The sequence below is a fragment of the Melanostigma gelatinosum genome (assembly GCF_949748355.1).
Source record: "Melanostigma gelatinosum genome assembly, chromosome: 6".
In the NCBI taxonomy this organism is placed as follows: domain Eukaryota; kingdom Metazoa; phylum Chordata; class Actinopteri; order Perciformes; family Zoarcidae; genus Melanostigma; species Melanostigma gelatinosum.
The window spans coordinates 3,487,845-3,515,560 of NC_136639.1; the positions used below are offsets into that span (position 1 = coordinate 3,487,845).

The 27,716-nt window shown below is 45.9% G+C and overlaps 1 protein-coding gene across 2 annotated transcripts; it reads right to left on the reverse strand.

The window, feature by feature from the left end:
- Positions 1–848: 848 nt before the first annotated feature.
- rusc2 (RUN and SH3 domain containing 2) lies at positions 849–26,979 on the reverse strand. Of its 2 annotated transcripts, XM_079270864.1 has the most exons (13): positions 26,873–26,979; positions 13,842–15,581; positions 12,929–13,505; positions 9,011–9,751; positions 7,747–7,950; positions 7,384–7,557; positions 6,335–6,411; positions 5,613–5,787; positions 5,262–5,367; positions 5,031–5,077; positions 3,841–4,921; positions 2,845–3,009; positions 849–2,645 (listed from the first exon to the last, which is right to left on the reverse strand). In XM_079270864.1, exons 2-13 carry the CDS (start codon positions 15,402–15,404, stop codon positions 2,438–2,440), a joined length of 5,118 nt encoding a protein of 1,705 aa, XP_079126990.1. In that variant the 5' UTR covers positions 15,405–15,581; positions 26,873–26,979; the 3' UTR covers positions 849–2,437. The 2 variants fall into 2 exon arrangements, with proteins under 2 accessions (XP_079126990.1, XP_079126991.1); XM_079270865.1 differs by lacking the exon at positions 7,747–7,950.
- Between the last annotated feature and the right edge of the window lie 737 nt (positions 26,980–27,716).

The following is a 27,716-nucleotide window of genomic DNA, read 5'->3' on the forward strand; positions in this document are numbered from 1 at the left end:
CTTTATGGAAAGAACCCTCCAGAGGAGTAAAACCGTTTTCTTTACCTTTTAATATAATGTATGTATCATTTTATGTAACTGCTGTTCCTGCTGATTGAGGCGATATGAAGCCAACATTCAGAGAAATGTTCAAACCTCCTAAACAAATGCATAAATTAGCTTGAGTGCAGAGTGCAAAGTGCAGAAGAGCCGATTATTATAACAGAGTGAACTCAGTGGATGCTGCTCATCTCTTGAATCATCAGCACCATCTGGTGGCTGAACTGCATCCTCCTCACCAGTACAATGAATATGTAGGAACGTATGATAATATTTGTATGTTAATACACAACAGTACATCATGCTTTCTTTCATTTACTACTTCTGAACTACAGTAACAGTGAAGAAGAAAGGCTGCTTTCATCATTGTTGTAGTTCTCATCATTGTAACTATATTTTGTTTATCTTGTATGGTTAGTTATTTCGTTTTTATTATTTTATTGACTTTTTTTCTATTTTGTGAAGCTATTTATATCCTTGTGCAATAAAAATGATGTTATTAAATTGCCAAACTTCAGTTGCAACTTGAAGCTGCGTGCCTTGCTTTCATGTACTTGGTGAGAGGTATTCTGAGAAGGTGACAGAATGATGCAGGAGCCAATCAGGAAACCTCGACAGGAAGTAAAACTCACACCTTTGACGAGAGAAGAGTCAATGTGACCAGAGAAAGGATTGTGTACAAAGTTGACGATGAGTTTAAAACCTTCGTATTATTAATCTACAGCCTTCGTGTTCAACACTTTCTACAAACATTTACCGGCCACACATTCCCCTTCAGCTGCGTCAAGGACAAAAAGACACGGGAGCCATTTGAGTTTGTGATCACATGAGCACTTTGTTATTTAACATCCATAGTAGTTTGATATTGTCATACGTACACGTCATATAGCCGTGGACAGAGAGAAGAGCTGAAGGTATTTACAGGCAGGAGGAGGCAGCAGCAGCGAAGGAGAGAGAAAGCAGATAAAGACCGACGAGAGAGAGAAAGAAGGAACCGCGGCGACTTCTCTCCTTCTCTCTGAGGAGCATTTCAAAGCAACACATTTCAGCGAATCAGAAGCCAGATGAAAAGTGACTCTGTCTCTTGCCTCCACGCCGCTCTGGCTCTTGTTACGACCGTTGTTGGTTTCTGTGCGTCCTCTGTGAACTCTGAACAGGATGTCAATGAACAGCAAACTGGCTGGAGAGACCACCGCAGCCTCCTCTCTTTCCTGTTACTCTCATCACGGCTGGAACTAAAGGATGCACCTGCTCTCTGTGTTAAACATAAAAATGCATGATTAAATCTGTATTAACATTCATACATGTAGCTCTACAGGATTTAAATATATTTACAGTTCAGTGAAAATGAAATCGATGAATTTAAATGTTTATAATAATACATTTAAAGAAAAATAAAAGAAACCTGTACAATAATGCAGAACAAAAGAAACTTTAAGCGGTAAAATTATATTCATGTATGCAGGTTTTTCAAAAACTAGTAGTATTTGGATTGGGCATCTGTGTACACTCGTACATCCAGGTATGATGTATTAGCCTTATTTTAGTTCTTCGTCATCTCATTTTGAACCTAAGGCCACATTCTACACCTGGACACGAACATACCAACACTCAACGTGTTTGAACTCCAACAAAATATCAGCTCTATATCGTCTCGTCACTTTGAATCTGGGGAAGATGTCACATTCGACACTTCATACAAAATATAATGTCTGGACAGATATTGGGTCACTCGCCTTAAAGTGTCCAACGCGGCAAATTCTCCTTTTTTTCCTGGAGCGCTTTAAGGCATAGATACGATTATTCACTTCTCTCTCAATGCATATAACTAACGAGCATTGTTGTCCAGACTGGACCCCCGACACGTTCAGGACGGCCTCCACACGTCTCCTCGGCTACGCTTTGCTTTCATTGGACATCCTTCCCTGTTTTTTTCTGCCGCCGCCCAGTTAAGACTCTTCCCTCCGCTAACTGAAGCGGTCAATAAATTAATCGAACATTTACAGTATGTGCCATCAGATCAGATGTACAGCTCAGACTGCAGACACTCGATTCTACGAAAGCCGTGACGTGTCCTGAGATGAGAGCTTGAGGGGGGTCGGGTTACGTTCACTTGAAGCTACTATGAGGAACTTTAATGTTGTGTTGATTGTGGCGCTCCCTGTGGACAGAAGTGGTAGTGTTTCCGAGCGCCAGGTTTTTTGGATGTATGCATGCATACTGGTCTGGATGTAAAGTAGATGTGAGAGTTTGTGTTCCTGCCTGCATGCTTCCCTTGCATGTGTCTGTACATCATCTTCGTATCATCTACAATGTTCTTTTGTCTTCGGGAATCATCCCCAATGTGCAGTTATCTGGGTTTCTTTTTGTTTCAGCGGTTTGCCTTCCCGATGATTCTTCAACGCTGTCCGAGTCCAGCGGCGTCCTGGCTGTCCTCCATGCTTCTGAGGGTGACGTAGACGATGGGAACCAGGCCCTGGACGGAGCCCAGCGAGCACAGCAGCCAGTCGGGGTCGGCCCGGCTCAGGACCCGCAGGACCTCGCCCTTGTTGAAGCTCAGCTGGCCGGGCTCGGTGGCTATGTGGTGACACAAGGCTCGCACTTCACTGAAGGGACGACAGAGGACACGCAGAAAATCTATTAGTGGACGGACGGAAAATCACGGTGACTCATTTTGATAATAAGATAAGATAATCCTTTTAATAATCGCTTTAACGTTGAAGGATTCGTTGGTTCTTAGAGACTCATTTGACGGACCATTCTTTGAGCTCTCTTCTGAAGTATGAAACTGGATGACTATGTTACCATGGAGACTTTTGTCTGGCTTCAGTTGGTTGGGTTGTCGTTGGTGGAGGCGGGGTTTGGGTGTGAGTGGGCGCTGCTGGAGGCTCCGCCTTCTTCCCTGTTCCTAATGTCTGAGCTACGAGGTCAAGAACGGACCGGTCCAGAGAGAGCCAACCTGACGGTGGCCTGGGAGAGAAAGACACAATGTGGACACAGGAAAGGGACATTTTCAAAACAGCTTTATCTCTTATTATCAGCAACCAATCCCATGAAAAGACACATACTCACAATGTGTTAGTCCGGCTCTTAATTGAAGATAATGTGGAACACGGTTTTGAGCGCTCAGTTCAAGACATTTTTAGGCTTTCACGAAGTGTAAACACTGTGAAAAGGTTAAAGTTGTAAAACGAAAACACGGACAATTTCCAGACTGGACAACGCCGTGGTAGCGACCTGTCAATCACTGTAAGCCCCGCCCTAAAGCATCCCCTGCTTTATGGTCTGTGTGACTCTAAATGGACCATAATGTACTAAATGAACATCATGCTGGATTGAAGAAGACTTGAAACTAGAGATTGAGACATAAACTCATGTTTACAATGTTTACTGAGGGAATAAATCAAGAGAGAAGTAGAGTAATTTTCTATAGACTTCTATACAACCAGAGGAGTCGCCCCCTGGTGGACATTAGAGAGAATGCAGCTTTAAGACACTTCTGCATCGGCTTCACTTTTTCTGTCTGGAGGTTGCCGCCTGGTTCCTACTGAAGAAGTGAATCTGTAAAAACAGCTCAAACACGTAGTTTAATTTAGAAAAAAAGCTCAAGTGATTCCTGAAAACAGCTGGGCAGTTTTTCACTCAAAAAGTTATCCAACAACTTTAATCGTTGTTGGATAACTTTGCAGGCTTTGGATTCACACACGATGCTTGTTAGTAGATTAGTTCATTGTTGGTTTTGTTTTTTTACGAGATTTGTTGACGATTGAAGATCACCAGACTCTTTTCTTTTACACTCACCTGGTCTTCTGAGCTTTTGCTTTCTGTTCAGCTGCCTCCACTCTGGAAGGAGATCCGACGCTGGATCCAAAGAGCCTGCCCCAGCGCAGACTCTGCCCCTGTGAGGGGCTCTCCTCCTGGGCTGCAGCTTGAGCTCCGGTCCCTGTACCCTCCGGAGGTTTTGCCTCTTTCTCCTGGTTGAGGACAGAGTCTGGCGGGCTGCCCATCCACGACGGCCTCCCACTGGATCCGGCTGACTGCCCGCCGGAGCTGCGGCTGCTGCTTTTCCTGCTTCTATGCCCCTCCCCTTCTTGGCTCGACTCCGCCCCCTCCACCACTCCCTCTCTGGCGGGCGGCAGCTGCTTCTGTCGTCTCTCCGATGACCTCCTCCTTTTCTCCGTCTTAACAAACTTTGACCCCTCCGCTGATTGGTCGATGTAAACCTGGGAGGACTGCATGAGCTGGTACCACCAGCCCGCCTGTCTCTCCTGCCGCTGACGCCCCTCCTCCGCCACATCCTTCTCTTTCTCCTTCCTCCTGTCCTTCTCCTCTCCATCCTCACCGTCTCCTTGGCTCTCCTGTCCCACGCCTTTCATTCTCTGCCCGCTCATCCCCCTCTCCTTCCACAGATTGGCAAACCCGACCTCCATCGTCGCCGGCCCGCTAACAGTCCCGACCGTCATGCTCTCGGTTGTCCCCCCCTCGGTCCTCAACCTTGGTTTCGCTCCGGCTCCCTCTGCTCTCGAGCCGACCCCTTCCATCCTCGGCCACGTTCCCTCTCGCCTCAGGCCCGGCCTCTCTCTCCTCGCCGCCGCACCGGAGTCTCTGACCATCTCGCTCACGGTGGTGCTCCAGCCCCTCATGAGCTGGAAGGTGGAGCGGGTCGACCGGTCGACGCTCTGGCCTGCAGAGCAGAGCTGCTCCTTGCGGCGGAGATGCTCCTGGCCCTTTTGGAGGAGGTGCGGTTCGAACAGCAGGTCCAGGTCAAACGGGAGCAGCGACAGCGGCTGCAGCAGGAGGAGGAGCTCCTCGAGGAGCGGCTGGCACGCCCCCTGCGACAGGGGGAGGAAACCCCACGGGCTGTAGTGTGCTGCTACAATGTCTGAGGAAAGAAAAACAAAGCGACGAGATTCAGAAGAAGACCACGTGCACATATGGACATCAAATAAATATCTGGTATCTGAAGATAAATGATACCAACTGAGTCTCACCTTCATGTGTGTAGAGGTGATTGAACCAGAACTCCAAAGATTTTAGGCTGAAACGTAAGAAACGATGAGCGTGAACTAAAATAGTGAAGCTGCAGTCAGAGACAGAAACTCATTATGAAGCTGTGTAGAGACGAGAGCAGCTCTTCAAAGACCCTGACCCCCCCCCCCCCCAGGATGAAAAGCATTATTGACAATGACAGTAAAAACCAGGATTAAACGAAAAGGACTCACTTGAGCAGGCCGAAGATGAAGGCGTTGAGCCTCATGCTGTGGCTCGTGAGCTCCGAGTACTGGCTCACCTTTGAGAACAAGCTGTGGAGAACACGAGTGGACGGACCTGACGGAGACAAAACGTAAAGAAAAACATCATCACGGTGTTGTATGTTACCCACAAGCACCTTATTGTGCTGCAAACCAAACAGCCATGTTGTGGCTTATTTCTAAAGGCAGGCGGGTTATGGAAAACAATAATGATCTCCTGTGGATTCTGCAGGTCCTGATGTTATTTAAAGCTGCACTCAGCGTGGAGCCGATACTGATCGTTGCAGCCGTTCTAACTTGCCCTCAGCGCGAGGTGCTCACCCAGCTGCGTGGAGGCCTCCACCAGGCTCCAGGGCTGACAACGCCGCTGTCCGATGATCAGGTCCAGCACGTAGGCCTTCAGGCCGTCCTGCAGCACCTCGTGCAGGGCCGGGCACAGGTACTTCAGGATGAGGTGGCCCACGTTGGGACTCACCCAGCTGTTCCCCAGCTTGGCCTGCAGAGAAACATTAAAGGAAATGAAAGTGGAACTAATCAGGGAATTTGGGAGGCAAGGTGTGGGATCAAAAGTACAGGAGGACGGAAAACTTCTGGTCCTTTTTGTTTGCCAAAGCGGCGTTTGTCTGTGTAGATAAGTACAATGTTATGTGAGTGTACAGTCATCGACAAGAAAGAGAAAGTAAACACAACATCTGTTTGCTCAAGTCTTCAATCAATGAATGACTGGTGATAGGCTGCTGCCCTTTTCTTTTCAGTCTCATCGGCTCTGAGCAGATGAACACATCATGTGACAGAAATTCAGTTTCCTGATAGAAGCTGTCGATGAAGGGAAGACTCACAAGAGACCAATTCAATTCCTCAGAAATGTTTGTGGTGGTTCCATGGTGCGTGTGCTGTCAACCTAAAGCCAGGACGGCTGTTGTATTTTAGAAACATTCGATTTGTTTAAATTCTGACAGCAATCGAGAAAAGAATCAGCTGTCAGGAGCATGATAAGCCCGTCCAATCATTTCAATCGTAGTCATCAAACCAAAAACTCCCACCTTCACGTCTGAGTCCCGACTGGTGCCGAAGTGTGCCACGATCAGATCCACTGCTGTGTTCACGGCTTTCACCAAACCTGAAGGAGGTCAAGGAGGAAAGAATAAAGAGTTCCTTGATTGTCCTTTTACAAGTAAACAGTGTCTTTGCAGTGAATGTCACTTGATACAAGCATCTTCTCTTTGAAATATTCTACTAAATCCATTATTTGGATATCTATACATTGAAACAATAATCGATGTCTCTCTGAGACATTACGCTGCACGCAATCAACCATACACTGCCGCAATTCTGCAATTACTCGCACACAAACCACGTCTGGAAAAGATCTCTGCCGATCTGCGTTTTATAGTGTACGCCTTGCACGAACTCGGTCCCGGAGGAAATAGCGATATATTGTACACTTTCTAAATTTGAATCGATGTCTCCCTAAGACATTACGCTGCACGCAATCAACCAAGCACCTTTCAAAGACATCACTTCCCTCCGTGTTCTGCCTCTCAACGCTGCACGATTCTAAGAATCCTTGTAGTGCAGCGTAGTACAACCGAGCAACTCCCTCCGCTGAGTAGAGCCGCCTCAGAGACACAACGCGAGATGATGTGATGAGATGCGTTTCATTACATCTCCAGCTATCTATTTTTGACTTCCATGAAAGTCCATGCCGTTGTTTAAATATCAATTATATTACAAAATAAATCTGATAATATCTACAACCAGGTCTCGCCGACAGTGCTCCAATATAGAAGCTTGTGTTTGAACAGTCAGTCGAGTTCAGTACTGTCAAACTCAGAACCTTTTTTGAAGCAGGGACTAAAATTGGAACTAGTTTTCCGTACTAAATTTCCCATAATAAAGTTATTAAGTTCCCTGAGTTCCTAAAAAGGATCCTGGAAAAGTTGACACGGTCAAAGAGAAGCTGCATCAAAACTCAGAGACAGCAGCGAACGAACGCAATGAGCTCCAAGAAACACGACAACAGTTGACATTTAGTCACGTGGCCGTCTAATACTCAGGGACATCTCGCTGTCACCGTCGATCAGATCCTCACCTCTCTTCTGCGTCAGGTCCACAGAGATGTGGTTCTGTGAGGAGGAGCTGCAGGAGGAGGAGGAGGTGGACGCGTCGGGGGAGAGGCAGAACTCCTCGGGAGGCTTCTCGGTCATAGAGAAGTAGTCCGGCAGGAAGTCGCTGTAGATCTGCTGCAGCTTAGCGGATTGGCTCGCTGCTGGGACACACAAACACAGACGGTCAGCCGCACTTTTTAAAAGCACGCGACGTTGTTAGGGATCCTTAAGAATTCTTTCTCTGCACCTCGAACTCCTTCACAAAGCACTACAGAAAATACCAAGTATTCAAGCCTATCGCCATCATCCTGCATTCCTTCCAACACTGTCAGTGAAATCATGAGCACCGTTGAGGCGTCCCAGCGCGTGGACGGAGGGGGCCGAAGGGAAATCGAACACGTTCCGTCTGGCGGGTCGCGGTCCCCCGCCCCTCCTGGGTTCCGGGTTACCAGAGAGGGAGCCCGATCCAGCGGAAGAGGCCCTCTCCAGTCCCAGAGGGTTTCGACGGCGGTACTCCCTCCACTTGAGAGCCTGGGGGGAGAGGTGGTGCGCTGAGGGGGAGGAGTTATGGTCGTGATCAAAGGGGTCGGGGGTTAAAGGATGGATTATTGAGTAGATGGACAAAAAGAATATGTGGGAGGAAAGAGGAGGAGGAAGAAGAAGACGGGCAGGTGGGGGAAAAAGGTGAAGGAGGAGATTCAAGTCCATGCATGAAGGGAGAGAAGAAAGAGAAAAGAGACAACAGTAAGAATGTACAAGAGCTCAGCAACACTGAATTACACAGAACGGACAACCAAGCTAGCTAGTGCAGATGAGGTTTTTCATTCTTTTATCTGATCGTCCATGTACAAAGTTGATGTAACATAGTTTACTTTTGATGTAAAGAGGCCGATAGTTGCACGAAAGAAAATGTGCAGCGATTAAAGAGGACCACAACAGGAAAGATGGCCGCAGTTATAAAGTTGAAAGAAAAAGGTGGAAAAACAGTAAAGAAAAATCCAGTGGTAAAAGTGCACTGCAACTTGTGAAACGAGTCCATGATCTGTGTTCTGTGTTCAAGTGGTTAAAGATGAAGACACTTAAATAAGATGGTGACTGATTTGCATCTTTAAGGAGGCAATCTTTTGATTTCGATAAATGTCTGTCCATCGCAGAAATGAGGTAACATGATGGGGAATGAGCCGATGGCCCACTGATCAAAGTATTGCAATATTTATGTATTTGTAGTATCACTGGTTTTCATGGTGATATTCATGGGTAAAAATGCTGTATTTCAGTCATTTGTTGAATTCAACAAATGACTTTCATAAATGTTCCATGGACTCAAGCCTGTGATTTTGGCTTTTATCAGACACAGAGACGTTTCAGTCTTCGCTGAGTCTTCACTTTGTGTGTTAATAAAGCAAAACTTGAAAAGTAGCTTGAAGAGTTTTGAAGTTTGATTTGTTGCGTTTTTAATAAGCCACGCAACTAAACACCTCAACGTCAATGTTGCTGATCCTTTATGTCTGAATTTTAGGATTTCAACCTTTGTTTTCTTTAAAAGCAGCAGCGTTGTCTCGTGAGAACATCCTCTGAGTAATTCTGAAAGGACACACATTTAGAACCTACCATTATGAGTTCTGGCTCCAGGTGCTGTGCTTCCCTCCACGTGTTTTCCAGACTCCACGCAGCCCAGCGGGCTCAGCGAGTCAGTGTGGAGAGCCGGTAAACTGGGCAGAGCTCCATGATGGAAACAGTGGCCCTGCACCGCCGGCAGCATCGGCGGCACCGTCCCTCTCTTCACGCCCAGGGATGGAGGTAGAGTGGTTGGCGGTAACGACACCGAACCCCCTCCCTGCTTTCCCGTCGGTGGGGAGCGCAGGGGGCCGAGGCCCGCCGAAAGCGGGCAGGAGAGGCTGTGTTGCGGCTGAGGGCTCGGGGTGCAGGTGGAGCAGGACCCGGAGCTGGGCGCCTCATGCAGCCGCACCGGGGAGTAGCTCCCGAGAGGCGAGGGTCGAACCGATCCAGGCGGAGGGGCTGCTGCTGCAGCCAGATCCCCCTGGTACCTGAGCACATTTTCAGCTGCATCTTCACTGTCCTCACCCACCGGATCTCCAGAGCCAGAGCCAGAGCCAGAGCCGGAGCCAGAACCAGAGCCGGAGCCAGAACCAGAGCCGGAGCCGGAGCCAGAGCGGGCCTGCATCCCAGAGATGTAGCCTGTGAGCAGGGGCAGCAGAGGCTTGGGCTGCGGGGGTTTGGAGGCGAACTGGTGGTGGAAGGTGAAGGGCTGGATGGGGAGGGTGGTGGGCCGCTGGTCCTTACTGTAGCGGACCACCGCCGGGCGGCTGTCTGAGGAACTGGAGAGGCCACCTGCATGAGAAGAAGAGGGACGGCGCGGATGGAGAAAAGATGGAGGAGTCACATGGACAGAGAAGAGAGAAAAAATAACTGGTTAGCTTTTCTGCGGTAACATTTTAAAAGATCCCTTTGATCTGACAGCGACAAATAAATAAATAAACCTTCCTGAAGGTAGGATTCAATAATAACAATATCAGTAAAGTCATAATCATGATAGTAGTATAACAATAAATGATAATACTGGTAAAAGTAAAATAATAACAACAGTAAAATACTACTCTTATGACTCTAATAATGATAAAAAATACTACTACTAATACTAAAATAATAATGATGATACTAATAAAAAGTACCAACAAAATAATAAGAATAATAACGATATCAATAATATAAATAATAAGAATAAAAACAATACGATTATTAGAAATACAATAATACAATAATGACTAAACAATGATGAATCGCTTCGTGTTTATATTGTCAGGAAAACGGTCACAAATATCCGCTTCACAATTTCCCAAAATGCAGTATTTACTCTTTACAGCGATATAAAGTAGGAACCGGTGAATAAACTACGAAATCATTAACTGTTAATTTAACTGTATGAACATGGAGGTAAAAACAAATACAAAGACCAACACAGAAAACTGCCCCGTCATGAGTCACAACAGCCTGCATCACAGACAACCATGCCACAGATCAACACTGCGCTGACAGGCCAATGTGCACACACACACACACACACACACACACACACACACACACACACACACACACACACACACACACACACACACACACACACACACACACACACACACACACACACACACACACACACACACACACACACACACACTAAACCTGAAGGCCCTGCGTCAGGAGGGACACCGGCGAGGAGAAGCCTTTTTTCCTGCACTTGTTCTCTGCCACTGAGTCAATGTGTGTGTGTGTGTTTTACTGTGTGTGTGTGTGTGTGTGTTCCTCGATCCAGTGCAGTGGAGGACAGATAGCGCGTGACGTCGAAGACATTGCGCAAGCTGTTTTGTCGCCCTAAAGGCCGGCCCACCGGTGCCACCTGAGCCGGGTGCAGTGGCGTCTCTCGGCCACAGAGGGCGACGTCGAGCTGATGGAGGAACACCACGGAGGAGGGAGGAAGGGAGGAAGGGAGGAGGGAGGAGGGAGGAACACCACACACCCAGCAGGCCTTAGCTCACACTGGGGGTGGAGGATGGAAACACTCTCCGACTCTCTTGCTCCGTCATCCCTCTAATTGCCATTTCTTTCCCCCCACCCTCTTCCTCTCTTTTCCTCTCCACACCCACCTCTCCTCGCTCCCTTTTCCATCTTCTTCGTCTTCCCTGCCTCCTCTCGTTCTCCTCAGCTCCCTCGATGAATCCGTCACAGGCAGCCGAGGCTTCGCGTTGGCATCATTAGCGAGGGAGCTGCTTGCTGCGGATGAAGCAGCTGAAGTCTGATGAATAATATATGTGCGGAGGCGCTGCACAGCGAGTCGTTATGATCTGGAATCATCACAGTCTCAATGAAGACGGTGTCACAAACTGAAGAGGATGTTTTACAGGCAAATGTCTTTGTCATCCACATTATCAGTTTCTGCTCCAGTCAACTGACAAGACACCATTGAACGGCTCAAAGCAGGCGCTCTATTGAAACTGGTGCACTGTGGGTAGAAATGCAATCTGCAGCAGGAGGCAACTGTTAAACATGAAATAAATGAATTGCAGGAGTTGAAAGGGTTAAGTTGACGTTGTTTTTTTTCCATAAGCAGCTTAAGAATGCATCCTTATATTCCTGCATGCTGACCTACATGGTTGGAAGAGTCACGGTTGGAAGAGTCAAGAGAATAAAACAACCACTCCACAACCTACAGCACACATCCAGTGTAAATGAAGCAGGAGAGTGTTTCTTTACTGGTGGAGGCTGGTAATGGTGACCCGAGGGCAGGATGGCTTACTTCTTATGTGATGCTTTTTAAGGGAGAAGTCATGACGAGATTGAACTTTATGCTTCTGGGGCGTGAAAGGAAAAAGGGCAGATTTATAATGCAGCTCAGTTCAGGTGATCGGGTTTGTCCAAAAGCAGATTTGTCCAAATATTGTAGATAAAAGAGAATTGTCTGTGTTGAAATGTTCCTGGGATGATTCTGGGAGCTCCAGCCTGTGTCAAAGTGTAAACGAGGACAGCTGGAGCTGGGACATTCCTCTCTCTGCTCTTATTCCAGAGGAATTCCAAGCACTCCCAGTTTGTGTTCGTCTACCCAGACACACACACACACACACACACACACACACACACACACACACACACACACACACACACACACACACACACACACACACACACACACACACACACACACACACACACACACACACACACACACACACACACAGCAGGCAGCTGAGACTCAGCTTCAACAACTCGACTTCCAGGATTTGATTTTAAGATGAACACATTCAACGATTCTGTACTTCTTCCATGTATTTGTACAGCTAACTTCTACATATTACAAACAAACTGGACATCAAAAACACTTCCTGTTTACCTTTTTTCCAGGACAAGCAGCATTCATGAATCACCAAGCAGCAATACGGAGTCACAGAATTATAATACATTTTCTTGCTTTGTTATGACCGACTGCTCTTCTGCTGCCACTAACTGACTCCTCTGCATATTTCAACGGTGCTAACAGTCATTAATTACGTCCTCACACACAAACAATGGCAGCTGCTGCTGGTCCCCATGCTGCATTTAGAGGCCCGGACTAACATCATCGCCTCACATCGCCCGCGTCTGATATGATGATACAAACACGAAACAAAGCAGCGCTCGCAGACCCTTTTCACCACTTAGCTGTGGAAATAGGTGTGCGTTGGAATGATCAGCTGAGATGGAGATGATTTAAATCGTTTGCCTGCTTTCCTAAACTTCCGTTTCTCCTCTCAAGCACTGATGAGCTTAAACTGAGCAGCCTTTAAAAGACAGTCTTTTTCCTCAGGAGTTGATGGAGACCAAAGAAGAGTAAAAAAATAGTTAATATATGACTTAATGCTAATGTTGCTGATGCCCGGAACACCTTAGACAACTGTCTAAAGCGTTATTTATCGCTGTGCAATGTCCCTGTTAAATAAAGCAACGAGTAAATACATCTAGTGAGCGGTGACGTACCTTCGGCCCTGGCCCGGGTCTCCCTCGCCCCCTCCAGGTGTCGCTCCGCGCTGCCTTGACTGTAACATCTGGTGAAGGGTACAGGCGACAGGCTCTGACAGTCGATCTCCGAACGCTGCTCCAGGATCGGAGAGAACTCCAGAGAGGAGTGGGAGTGGGTGGAGTAAGTGGAGGAGAACGCGTCTGCAGCTGCTTTCTGCGACGGCGAACCCCCCGAGCCTCCGTTTCTCCGCTTGCTCCTCGCGATCTCCGCGAAGGAGGTGACTCGCGGAGGAGGGGGCGGCGTCGGGGCGGCGCCCTCGCTGAGCCGGACGGGGCAGCTCAACATGCGCTCCAGAGATCCGAGCCGGGGGGGCGGAGACTTGTCCAGGTTGCGGTCGTAGCTGCGAGAGCGGGGGCGGCTTCCCGAGGAGGCTCCGATCGCACCGCGAACGACCACGGGAGGGGAGACGTTGACATAGACCTGGCCTTCAATCGCAGCAGGAGCACCGTCGGCTCCAACGGCCACCTGCTGGTTCTTCTTCTCGTCCGCCTCGTCCTCTTCGTCATCCTCATCATTACCACCACCATCATCTCGCTGAATGAGGAGGGATAAGGAACAGACAGTCAGATTTTCTCGTTCAGTTCATCAGATAAAACAGATTACTAGCCATGGTTTGGAGGTCAGATTACTCATCGGTATCGGCCCATATTTGCCTCGTTGACCGCTATCGGCCCATATTTGCCTCGTTGACCGCTATCGGCCCATATTTGCCCATATTGCCCATATTTATGCCATAACTACAGTAAATTAACTAAGTGTGGTACACATAACATTACCCAGTTTGTGAACATCCCACTGTGGACCCCATTGAATATCCTGTTGAATTGATATTAAATTGTTAAAACTGGTGAGGTAGGATTCTCCACTCACCCTAGACGACTCTCCATCTTCGTCCTCTTCCTCCACACCCTCCTCACCAGCTCTCTGCCTGAACAGGAAGTACTCGTTGGGCTGGGTCGGGGTAGGGCTGCCTTTGCTGTGCTCGTCGGAGCAGCTGTTGACCGAGGAGCCCGCGGGGCTCGGGGACGACTGGGACGACAGGTCGCAGGTGACCAGCTTGTAGTAGTTCTGGGTGGCGATGACCAGGCGGGCTTCACTCTGCAGACAGGAAGCGAGGTCTCCGGACGACCCAGAGTGCGGAGGGTGGTAGGAGTTGCAGTTGGCGTCGAGGTCGAGAGCCCCCTGGTGCTCCACGGCGCACGAGCAGGTGGAGGAGGTGGACAGGTGCGGCTCACGGATGAGAGGGAAGGCGCTGCCGAGGCAGGAGGGCTGTTGCTGCGATAGGGGAGGTTCAGTCGGGGAGGTGTGAAGGTCCAGATAGAAAGCCCCTCCTGTGGAGTCTCGCTTGTTTCCCGGTGGATCAGAAACAGACGAGGTGCGGGAGTGGTCGGTGGAGCTGTTGAGGTTGGTGTGCCCGGAGGCCGGTGGCTTCTCCGGTATACTGTTGTTCATCTTGTTGTAAATGGCGCTGAAGTTCACCAGCACGCCGTCCGAGCTGTTGCAAGAGGAGTCGCTGCCGTAGCCCTGCTGGCACTCCGAGAAGGGCTCCGAGAAGGCTTCGGGGAAGTGCTGCGGGTAGTTCTGGGAGAGCGCGCAGCAGGAGCAGTGCTGCGTGCAGCAGCTGGAGGAGCTTCGCCCGCACCTCATGGGGTGGTCCTCGTCTTCTCCGTCGTCATCGCCCCAGTCCTGCTCGCCGCAGTCCATGGACATGTTGGAGCCGCTGCTGCCGAGGCGCAGCTGGCTGTCCAGCCCCAGGATGTCCAGGTCCTCCAGGTGGGCGGAGAGATTGGAGGCCGCCGCCCTCAGGGACTCCCGACGGCTCCCGCCCACCGACCGGTGCAGAAGGAAGGGCTCAGAGGCAAAGCCAAGGTCGTGTAAGTGGAAAGGAGCCATCCCGTCGTTGAGGGCGGAGTTAGTGTCACTGTGGAGGTGAAAAGAGGAGTCCTCAAGGTAACCACTGAGGTTGTCGCCATCCTCCTCCTCCTCTTCTTCTTCTTCATCCTCGTCCTCGGTATTCAGCAGGAATGGATTATGACGCAGCGGATTCCTGTTCCTCGGTTTGGCTCTGGGCAACGTGTGAGCAGTAATCAGCTGGTCCTCTGAATTGCTCGAGGTAAACGATGAGTCGTCACTTGCCGTGCTGCCTCCCCTCCCGCCGACCTTCCTCTCTCTCCTCCCCCCTTTTGTGGAGGTCCAGGAGCCGCTGGAGGTCTGGATCAGGCTGCTGTAGAGCAGAGCCTCTCTCTGAAGGACGTCTCTCTCGGGGAGTGACGTGGTGCGACTCAAGCCCAGGTTCTCCGGTGGGATGAACTGGTTGCCCCTCTTCAGCGAGATCCCGCAGCCACCCTGCCGCACGCCGGACACCTGGCAGTGCACCAGGGGGATGTGATGCACGATCAGGGTCTCGCCTGACAGCTTAGGAGGGCTGTCCATGATCCGGAGGGAGGGATGGAGTAGAGGGAGGCCCTGTGTGGGTGACGGGAGGAGGTGGATGATGTGGTTTGTGGGGAGTTGAGTTCACTCTCTGTGTGCCGGGCCCAGCTCTGCAGGGCTGCCAGGGATTTGGAAGGAGAGGTCATGGAAGTCAACACCGTGGTCAGAGTGGTACATCTGGAAAATACAGAGAGGCAGAAAGAGGAGAGACGTTATGGGCAAATACAGGAACCAAAGGGTGGAGGCCACATGGTCGTGAATCATAGAGAGTCCAGGAAATACAGCGATCAGTAAGACTACATTAGGTAATTTCCTCATGCCCAATATTCTCATGTTTTAACCTCAGTTGAGACTAATAAACATGGATTTTATATTATATTCCTCATTGTCATCACATTGTTTTGTGCCTCATTGATTCATTTTTTTGTGTTTAATATTTTGACAGGAAATATTGAAGTCAAGTTGCCCAAAATAAGCTTCTTATCTAAAGTAGCGACAGTAACAGTACAGAACTACATCCTTAGTCTCATCTGTGCAGTGATGTGCAGGGTGAGTCATCCACACACACACACGCACACGCACACACACACACACACACCCACCAAGCAGCTGACTCTTAAACAGGGCTATGATCTCATCCCGATCCGCATATAACACCCTATCAATGACACACACACGCGGAGTACAGCAACAATTTCCGTCACCATCATCTGTCGCACCTTAAATGAAAATAAGAATAAAATAAAACCTACAATTCACATATTTTTCCTCAAATTATTGGTTCAGTTAAAGTGAAAAAATGTCGAAATACTGATGAAGCTTTATTCTGCAAAGTTAAAGGTGTGATATGTCGTGGTTTTAGATGTCAACATAAGAATGAAATGGAGTAAACAAATAACTTCCATCTCATGCTCGTGGAGTTATTTATACTTGTTTTTTTTACAGTTAATGTGGTATTTTGGAGGGATTTTTCATAATTTTTATCAATTCTCCAGTGGTAAAAAATAGTTTAAATTTAGCACCAGATCTGTGTCACAAATAGAATAATGAGACATAAGCGAGCATGCAAATAGCCGTCATATACATCAGTCATAACGTTTTAAGGCCGTACAATTTATTTTAATTGATTTATGAATTCTTATCTCTGATTTAAGACAAGAACAACTTGACACACACTGCTGCATCTCAAAATAATCTCCAGGTTTCCGGCTTCCAGATGATGTGCACCACTATTATGTGGCATCTACATGTACTGTTGACCTGCTATCTCCCACTAAACGTCCCCTGCCCCCCCTTAAGACGGCTATATATATATATATATATATATTCTCTGTCTTCTCTGTCTTCGCTGGTACCACAAGTCTAGGGCTGCAACCAACAATTATTTTTATCTTCTATTGATCTGTCGATTACTTTCTCAATTTATCGATAAGTTGTTTGATCTTTAAAATGTCAGAGAAGTGTTTTCCAAACGCAAGAAGACATCCAAATGTTTTTGTCCACAACTCAAAGATATTCAGTTTACTGTCATAGAAGAGTAAAGAAACCAAAAAATATTCACATTTAAGAAGCTGGAATCAGAGAACTTTTACTTTTGTTTTCCTTAAAAAATGACTCAAACTGATAAATAAACGATCAAAATAGTTGGCAATTAATTTAATAGTTGTTAATAATAATAATAATAATAATTTAATAATCCTATCTGGAAGAACATTTCCAGATAGGAGTTGACACCTCTGACCTGTGCTAATAAAGGTAATCACATTACGTCCTCCACCGCTTAATTTAAATATACAAAGATGACCCTGATCAGATTTAATAGCTTTTGCAGGTCTGGCATTCCTTAATTAAAAGTCCAAGTAGCAAAAAAAAATGACCTCAGAAATGTGTCACTTTACAGGAAACGTTCTCCCGATGCATGATGTCATACATTCATACACACGGCTGCTTAGCATGCTGTGGTGGTGCTGGACTCAATGCACTTCTTTACACAGATGCATTTTGGCTGCCAGACGACTCAAGTATTCAAGTACACACACGGAAAGTGAAACAGAGGAACTTGTGAATGGGACCATTGAATAGACTCGGCCATTATGCGCCCTTGTTCTGAACACCACAGCCAGAGGAACCGTCCACACACAGCTTTATATACAGGGGGCTTTTCATGCTGAAACATGCAAATAAACTAGCAGGAATTTATGCAAATTATCTGACCATAGGGCACAAATACACACAAATACAAGTTGCACTCATTACCACATCTCGCTGCATGATTGATAAAAGTCAAAGAAAGAAGAAGTTTAAAGATGATGTTGCTGAGATCCTCAGCAGAGAGTACAGGTCAAAACTATCCTTCTCCCCTTTAAGCCAACAATAACAGCTCTGAGATCTGTGTCATTACCAGATTACAGCGGATCAGATCGGATAACGGGTTAACGAGAACAAAGGAGCAGAGCCGGGCCAATCAAATTCAATTTCCCACGCAACATCAGAAACCCTGAGCCAATCAGGGGGAGGCATGCTGCGGGAGACACGACATGAGAGACAAAAAAACAACCAAAAACAATCCAGGGAGGAAAAATGATGAATGTGTGATAAACACAATGAAGTACTCATGGCAACCAAGGAGAAACGGACACATGAATGCCTTCAGACTTAGCTTTGACACTTTTTGATACTATTTCTGGATTTGATGCAACTTGTAAATGCTTGTGTAAACCAATGGCGTCGACATGTTTCAGGTTCAGCTCATGCACAAAGAGGGTTTCCGTTGTCCTCACCTGACCAGGTACAATACAGCATTCACAGTTAACCTCAACATGCTCTTTTCTAATCGTGTCACCTAAAAAGTGATAAAATTAGAATTACTCAGAATCCGCAACATGTTGAAAGAACATGAAGAGAAAAGGAGAAGAGAGAAAAGCCACCAGGGTTGTCTCTCCATGTCAATACTCTGATAACTAGGGATTCATCGAGGGTTCTCGTAAGAGCCAATTAGCGTTGAGTTTTCTCCACTAACACGTCCTTAAAGGGTTCTTTTGGAAATCCCACATTATCGTATGTCATCCTGAGAGCAAGGTGGGAAATTGAGCTATTTATGAAACTAACACACACGCTGAGGGGGGAAAGGGAAACCAAAGCCGTAACAAAGGACATCCTCTCTCTTATATCATTAGGGCTGAACTTCCAGGAATAAGTCTGAGCCCGGGAGGGAGGAGGGGATCCGAGAGGAGGAACTCCCCAGCCGGGCCGAGACAGACGACGCAGCCGGGGAGACGCCAATTACCCATGATGGATGCGGTCCACGCTCACTGTGGGACTGGTGTTCAGTGAATGCAATCGTGTGACTCGTTGTAGAAGACAATGGGGAAGAAGACAACATCTGTGTGTGAAGGCATCGTCCATAATGTTGTTGACTGAACAAATGTGTTTGTCCTGAGATTTCTGCCATCAGAACTCACATTCAAACTCCCACGTTCATCCAAACTTCATTCACAAACATTTCCAGCTTAAAATGTTCATCATAATTTATCAAATGATACCATTTGACAAAATGACATCGTACTACCTCTCTATGTTATGTCTGTTTTGATAAATAAACTAAAAGCATCCTTGCATCTCCACTTTCTTTCTGATAAGAGCAAAACATATTTTTAGTTTTTTGTTTGTAAATGTTTCTAGTCAGGACCGGATTCACATTGAAATATAGTCATCATCATCATCATCGCCGTCACTGAACTCATTTTTCATGTATCCTCTGTTCAGAGAGTCTCTGTCTCCTGCAACAGTGGACCGTCTGTAGCTGTCTGATTGTTGAGGAACAGGCTCAGTGTGTGTGTGTGTGTGTGTGTGTGTGTGTGTGTGTGTGTGTGTGTGTGCGTGTGTGTAGAGCCGCTAACTGAATGAAAAGAGCTTTTGTTTGCTGCACACATTCGGTTTCTCGCAGCAGTGTCAACTGAAGCCTGACAAAAAGAGTCGGGGAGCTAAAAGAGGAGGGGCGCTGAAACTCAACAACCTTGAAGGTTTCCTTCTCTTGTCTCACATCACTGCCTGCAGCTCAACAAATGGCAATTTGTTAACAAGCAGCTATATTTTTTTCAACTAACACGGAAAAACACAGTGTGTCAATGAAATCTAGACGAATAAAGTGTAGAAAAAATTGAAAACAACCAGGAAATGACCCACGGTCACCGGTATGAAAAGTTGTCTGGGGGCCGTGAAGGTCTGACCCAAATGTCACGGTAATCCATCACATCGCTCCGGACTAAACGACTCACAGACCAGCGCTGGCACCCCTGAAGCTAGCTGCTAGCATGCCCGGAAAGAGATTCAGCATCTCAACTGTTTTGTATACGACTCTCTGTTCGTCTTTATTATTCTGCGTTCAACTAAAAGCCTCGAAGCACCACAGATGGCTCTGGATACTCGGGGTGGGGGGGAAAATCTATACATCATAGTATCGCGATATTTTGCGTGGCGATATTATATCGATGCACGGACGCCAAGTTTCGATATTTTATTATATAAACTATTTAAAAAGGAAAAAAAAATAAATCAAATCAATTGCTTTTTCAGTCCACTAGATGGTGCCGAGTTGTTTTCTGGTGAGGTCAGCAGAGGTGCCGGGTCTGGGGACATGATTTGAAGTTGAAAAAAGTAATAAATCGCAATATATGTGATCACAATACTCAGAATATTGCAGTATTGTGAAAGTATCGTGATAATATCGAAGTATCGCGATAATGTCGTGTCGCGAGATCTCTGATCGTTCAGCTACTCGTCGATACGGTGACGTGTGAAGCCTTGTTGATGCTTTTGGGATCCCTTTGCCTCCTTCACAGGTCAAAAGTCTGGGCCAGCGACAAGTCATCTTCGCTGCAGCTTAAAGGGATTCAGTTTATTAAAAAACTGTTTCTTTAAAAGTGCTCTATCAACATCAGTAACCGACCACACTGATGTTGGGTCATTAGTGGAATTACACCATCGATCGCTCTCCTACACTGGCCTCTTTGCTGCATTTCACATCGTGAGGTTCTGGGGTTTGCGTTGGCGGTTAGTGATACCGATGCTTTTTTTCTTCCAGAGCGGAAGTGAGCGGTGAACACGCAAAGTCGATCCCTTGAACTCCCGTGTGTTCTCAGCGAGCTGAAGATGAACACACGGCCCTGATCCCGGCTTCCTCTCAGGCTTAGTGACGGTGTTCTCCTCCTCAACAGCTCCTCTGCTTGAACTCGAAGAGCTTACAGACGCTTGCGTAACAGCCTTCAAAGCTTCTTTTGAGGTTTTTGAATTAACGGTATGCATCGAACTCTAAAATTCAGTACAGCCCGAGCAGATAAGCTGAATTCTTGCAAGACATGCAGATATAAGAAGCGTTTTTATTCTGTAGCAGTGAGCAGCAGATTATTAATTATGGTCTACATGGTACAGATGTCATTTTAAGAATCAAACAATTGAATTTTCTGGTTTCTCTCATTTTCCCTCCTTAAATGAATATCGTGTCACTTCATCTCGATTGGCTATAATGACTTGACTCATCATTGCAGCTCTATTTGACTGTAAAAAGAAAGTTTGCTGGTCGTATTATGCGTTATACCTTTTCTCCAGTGTTGTGGTATTAAAAGCAAGCTCGTTTTCGGTTTGATCTGAATCATTGCGATGAGTCTAGAGCTGCAACGATTCAATTAATTGCCAACTATTTTGATTACAAATTCATCTTGGGCTTTGGGAAACACTGATCGACATTTTTCATTGTTTTGTAACTTTTTATAGACCAGAAGAACTTATATTAGTCGAGAAAATGACAGTTAGAATAGTTGTTCGTTGCAGCTCCAGATGGTTTAAACGTCGGGATTAATAGTGTGACACTGCTGCACATCTAGGTTTACTTTTACACAAATAATACTGACTGCGTTAATACAAAAACATCACGAGGCAAATATCTTGTTTCTAAAGCTGCAGTTCTCTTCTTCCAGCCGTAATGCATCTCTCTCTCTCTCTGTGCTGACTCTCACTCTTCTCCTCTTTCTCTGGTCCATTTCCAAGCATCTCTCCCTCTCTTTACAGGCTTCTTTCGATCCATCATGCATCTCTCCCATCCCCCCCTTCAGCTGCACTAAATCCCTGCTCCCCTCTCTCTCTCTCCTCCAGTCTTCCATCCACTGTGTGCACTGCAGTGTTACTCGCCTCTCCTTAGCCCACTTCTGCCTCTCTGTTCGTCTTCCTCCCTCCTTCCATCTCTCCCCTCCCATGCTGCTGCACGCACAAATATGTCTCAACCAGGATGGACTGCAGAAGGTTCCAGCCAGATCGCCTCACAAGCCCACGGCATGTTAGTGTGGGTGGGTGGTGACCGGCACACTTCTCAGCCCAATCCCTTTGAGGGTCACTCTGGAAATACCCTGCTAGAGCCGACACTCGGTACCACCGCATGTCTACTTCCAACAGAGAGAGGCATCTCAATGGAACCACAAGAGCAATAAGGAGGCCGAATGCCTTGCTCAATAACTGCTGATTTGACTGTTTACACAGGAAGCAGAGGAGAGTGTTGACCCAACAACCTTCTGGTCACAGGCTTGGTTTGACCCACAAATGATTTCAGGCGGGCATTCTAGATGTTTACCAACTTAAAATGAGTCTTATTTGTGATGTATTGGCCATATGGTGAATCTATTGAATCTGAACACACCGCCCTATGTCATGGTGCATCAGCTTGTCTGGACTCTGAGCTTTTGCTGGGCTGTGAAGTTTGTCGGCCGTAATTAGTTCATTTTAACGAGAGATTTATCGTAATTTAAGAAGAGAAAACAGTGGTTGACACGGGAAACAATATCATGATATCGATTGAAGTAATTCAACTTATGTTCAACGTCTTTAACTGTGGTTCACAACTGTGGTTGGTGTTTGCTTTTCATGTATTTGTACTTTTGTTTCCACCGGCAACACGTTTCCGTTGTTGCCGGTGTGTACGTGTTTTTGAATGGCCATGGTTTCTGATGCAGCACATTGCCCTCATCGGCCACCGTACAAAACTCTGTAAACTGTATGTGTAACAACAACAATCACAAACCTTCAATAATAAATATCGTCATTTGGGATTTTGACTTGTTTAACACACACAGGTCTAATAGTAACAGTCATGGCGGCTCCGATCCGTTTGGCCAACACGCACAGTAGAAAGGCGCTGGGACCAGCGTACCCAATAAAATGCCATCAGGGCTGCAATTAATAGTGATTTTCATAAACTGTTGACTATTCCCCCCAATCAAAAGGTGAGTCATTGAAGCTACAAAATGTCTGAAAATATTGGAAATCATCATCACACTAGAGGACATCTTTAAAGTTGTTAAACCAATTTTATAAAATGAATAAAAGCTGCAATAATCGACAAGTTTGAACGTCTGAACGTATGACTGGGTGAGTCCTGCCTGTACTCCTTTCTGAGCAGAGCACTAATCTCTCCATCAAGCTGAACGTTTCTGCCAGTAACTGTGGAACTGCAAAGGCAGCAGAGAAGCAGATTCCGTGGAGCCAAATAATGAGGAAGCAGTGATGCATCCAGTGCAGCTTGAGGGATTTGTATTTCTATGCCACTTAACTATAATCACAATATTGAAATTTGTTCTGAACTTTAGCACATTTGTTGTACTTGCCGGCAAAAGTTGTTGCCTCTGAGTCTCCCTCCATATTTCGACCCTGATTCAGCAGTTAAACCACCAGCCATGATGTAATCACCAGACTGTTCAATTCCAGCCACCAGCACGGTGAGAACGTCCACAGTGTGTTGATGGTGTCCCGGCAGCTCTCAGTGCTCCTTCAGTCAGACAAATGAGCCCGAAATACGGAGCAGGCCCGGGCAACATTCATGTGCTGCAGCAACGCAACACACACACACACACACACACACACACCTCACTCTGGGTGCCTTTAAATCAGTGAGGCATTGCAGTCAGAGAGCCATAAAAGAAACAGAACTACCACAACAAGCCAGAGGGCAAGAACTGTGTGCCAATGTGTGTGACTCAAAAGCCCCAAAAAGGACAGCTGTTACATCCACCATGTACATATTTTACTTTCAGACACATAAATTATGGTCATGCACTGTGACTCAGAATCACAAAGCCAGCAGAGGAGGAAATATTCAAGATACCACGAAGTAAAAATACTCTCATGACATGTATGAGCAGCACAATGCATTTAAATAGGAAAAGCAGTAGTACAGTGGTGATGTTTTCATAAAGCTGAACGTCTAATGTCCTTTCACTTTGACTAGAGAACTCTATTACAACCAACAAGAAATCAACAGAAGTTTACCCACAAAATGTGTGCTTATTAAAAGTAAAAGTACTGTGTGCAGAGTTGGACTACAGTATGCATTAGTAAGCATCATTTTTATGCTTTAATTATAGTCCGAGTGACACTGGACTTTCCTCTGATTGGAAACAGAAAAGGACCCTGAACGGCTCCCTGAGGAACTCCTAAAAACCTCGACAATACTTTCACAAACCCGTGACAGAAATGTGTCAACGTCACAAGGTGGTTCATGTCCAGGCCAAACCATCACAGGCCTGCAGAGGGTTTACATGTCTCAGCTGGCTGAGAAGTCACACTGCAGTGTGACTAATACCAGTGGTTTCTTTAGGTGGTTGACACAAGGTTCAAGAGTCTGCAAAGACCACTCCTTTGATTCCACTGCACTGTCAAACAAGTTATATTTAAAGTCTGTCTATGATTTATGTTTTTCACAGTCACCACAAGTTTCTGCAACAGAGAGGAGTCTTGTTTAAACACATGAGCTGGTGGAGGATAAATGCCTTGCTTAAGGGAAACTCAAAGCTATTTACAAAGGAGTTGAACCAGCAACACTGTTCTCACAGACTCACCTTGAAACACAATGGATTTCATACAGCAATTGTCATAAACTACCATTAAAATAAATGTGGCTTTTCCCCCCCCGATATAAACATTTTGACCTGCAAATAAATAATATTTGGTAAACATGATTTAGGAAGAGACTTTTCTAAATGTCATGGCTGCAGAGAGTTAGAGCATTGGTTGCATCAGTGGGAATACGATGCTCTGAGTTACACAAGCACAAGTTGTGCAGCACGCTTGTTTTTTTCTTGTGGCTTTGTTTGAAGTACCTCAATAATAGAGTTCAGTCAATAATAATGGCTTTGGGGATGTTGGCACGGCTTGAAAAGTTCTCAAAAATAATAACGAAATATAATCCTTCAACATTGAACAGCCTTCAAAACAAGCCAAGCAAAGCATTCAGGCGACGCTGCTTTCCACTGATAACAAAAGAGTGTTGAAGCGGTCTATTGGGGAAACTAGACAACAGACAGTAGGAACTGCATGATATCTGTCGTACGGTGTTTTTACACATCACAGGTATACTCGTGCATATCAAACACACGCATGCAAACAGAGAGAACCGATGCACATCCGGCCTCCGTTAGATAACACATTCAGAGAAACACATTCCAAGATCGGGAGGAGCAGCCGAGCGCTGACAACAGGCACAACGCCGCCTGACACGTCGAACCAGCTGTGGGTTTAAAAACATGTGCACGGCGGCAGGCGGCGAGGCTTTAAACTTGTAATGTCACGACGATGAAGCTGGATACCCACAGGTTCCCTTCTCACACTGGCTGGCGACGCAGACGGATCCAGCTCTGATCTCATTCGAGGACATAGAAGAGTGAAAACATGGAGGTGGTTCAAGCTGTGCTCGGATAATGCTGCTGGAAATGACATTCACTATGAAGAGAGGCAACAGCTGTATGTTCAAGTCATTTCTCAAGCATGAATGCATTCCACGGCTCGACTCTAGCAACAGTGTTTAGTTGCCAAAACTAAAACATATGATTGCCATTTTTAGTAACATTATATTTTGAGTAATTAAGACATGAAGACGAGCAACGTTGTCGTGTTACGGTTCTGACCGTAACAGCAATATTTATGTATTTATTTCGGGGAAAACCTTTTGCTGTTTGCTGTCCGTACGTTTTCTATGTTAAAAAGTAGTTGCCACTGATGGCAACCAAAGCACAAGAATTGGTCGCCAATTTCTCAAAGTGACTGTGAATTGCAACCTGGCAACTTCTACTGTTGAGCCCTGCATTCACTGGTTCCTATCGCAGGTGTGATGAGTTGCTACACTGGGTTTTAAAGAAGACAACTTGAGCTCTGGGAATGCGTGAAATGCATTTGCATTATTCTACGCAAACACATCACCATATATACAAAATGTGTCAGTGAAGAATCACCACTGCATGGAAGCACATGATGACTCTGATGATTTACTTTATTTCATATAAATGCATCTAAGTAGATAAACTGGCAGGTTAATGCTGTACACAGGACACGAAGGTAATATTGCTGTTTATGTCATATTGCATGAAATGCACCTCACAACACCAGCCTGCAAATATCGATCACAATACAGCAGGAAGGACAGCCAGTCTGCCTTCAGAATAAAAGCCTGGAGTGTGTGCTGGAAAACAAAGGCTTGTATCACCGACAATAACAATAAAATAGTCAAATCAACTAATGTCTGGAGTGAATATATGGCTACAAATAGATACCACAAACTGAACCAGATGTTTTAATAACAAGTAACAACAAGCCTTTTTTTATTAGCATCTCACTCTTTGTATGTACAAATATTTGTTATATTTTCTACATAAAACGACCCTGTTAACTGCATGCATCATGTTATTCTACTTTTTATGCTTTACCTTGCTCTTGAGTCTCACTTTTTAAAATGTATTTGATACTTATGCTGATACTGCATTATTAGATATTCTTAAATACTTCCCAACTATCCACTTTTTGAATTTACTGCTTCATATGTGTGTATTTTAGGATTTATATTGTTGTCTTTTTGCAACCCCTCCACTGTGATTTCAAATCGTTTCCCAACGACACCGAGAGCTTTTATTTTGCTAACTGTAAGCGGAAGTCACACCTCTTATTCGGTCAACGCTAACGGTGGCTTTGTCCCCGCTGTTGTTTCCAGTAATAGGTCAATAACGGTGATAACATTGGGGCGCAGGCCGCTAATGTGACAGCGATGAACCAGTTCAGTTTACCACCAACGAATTAAAGACCGATTCTACCGACTCACTGTGTATTTTAATCCAGCCTCGAGGGCCTTTACCCCCGCGTACAAAACGATGAAACACCGTTGATGTGTTTATCCGTTATCATCCGCTGATACGCCGCCTTTGTGCCACTGCGATACAAAACAACACCACCAACTGAGATCGCCGCTTCTGTTCTTTAAGACGCGTAACGACATCCTGTTTAAAGACGCCATGTCATTAGGAGAGTGTAATGCGCGTAATAAGGCGGTGTCTTTCCCGTTAACACCGACCGAGGCATCGGGCTTTTTCTTTTTTTCAGCCTCCGACGCATGCTGCCCAAATGGAGTATTTTTTCATCCTCAAATGTAAAACGCTCACCTTGCAGCAGTGGGTCGACAGTCGGTCTGTTTTCGGTGCAAAGCATACGGAGCTGTTGATGAACCGGGCTGCTGGTGCTTCGTCCGTGCAGACCGCGGCGGTGCATCGCAGGATGGGTTGGGCCGGAGCGGCGCGTCATCCTGAGCTCACAGTTCTGGTCCCAGACTGGATTATCTAATCCTGGGTGGGACGGATGGCTCTCATTAAAGCCTGTTAGCCCCGGTCAGGTTAGCTTTAACTGAAAATAAAAAATAAATCATCTCGCTGACAGATCTTATTTTTAAAACATTTGAAAGTAACTAAAGCAGTTCATAGTGCTTTACATAATAAACAATGAGGTAAATATATATACATGAGCATATACAAACACAGTCACAGATATCGGTTATATAGGCTACGTCCACATACACCTACACATTATTATATAATATGATATTACATAATTACATTGTATTATATTGTATTATATATTTGTTATATATACATAGGTATTTGTACAATATATTTACAGTGCAAATATATAGAGTGCAAACAAACAAAACAAATAAAGTGCATAAACTAAACACAATGGCATGAATGTAAACAGGTTGTGTAAATCCAAACACAAAGTCTACACATGCAAATACACAGATTCATTTTATGTATTTATTTATTTATTCATAGCAACATGAAAGCAATAAATACCAAGGCTAATCTAAAATTGTAGACTTTATTAAGTTAAGAGCTGTTTTATGTGTAATTTGGAGATGCATGGGCGAGGTGCCAGGCTCTTTAAATGATACAACTGGAATGAGCTCATTGAAATGACAGAGGATAGAATAAATAACATGTTCACTGTCAGTGG

Excerpts from the sequence above, each read along its gene's own strand:
- rusc2 (XM_079270864.1), bottom strand. The coding sequence starts at position 15,404 with ATGGACAGCCCTCCTAAGCTGTCAGGCGAGACCCTGATCGTGCATCAC. Across the intron at positions 7,558-7,746 it reads CGCGCTGGGACGCCTCAACG|CGAGCCAATCCGCTAAGCTG; the intron begins GTGCTCATGATT and ends GTGTCCCAGCAG. Across the intron at positions 5,788-6,334 it reads GTCGGGACTCAGACGTGAAG|GCCAAGCTGGGGAACAGCTG; the intron begins GTGGGAGTTTTT and ends GTTTCTCTGCAG.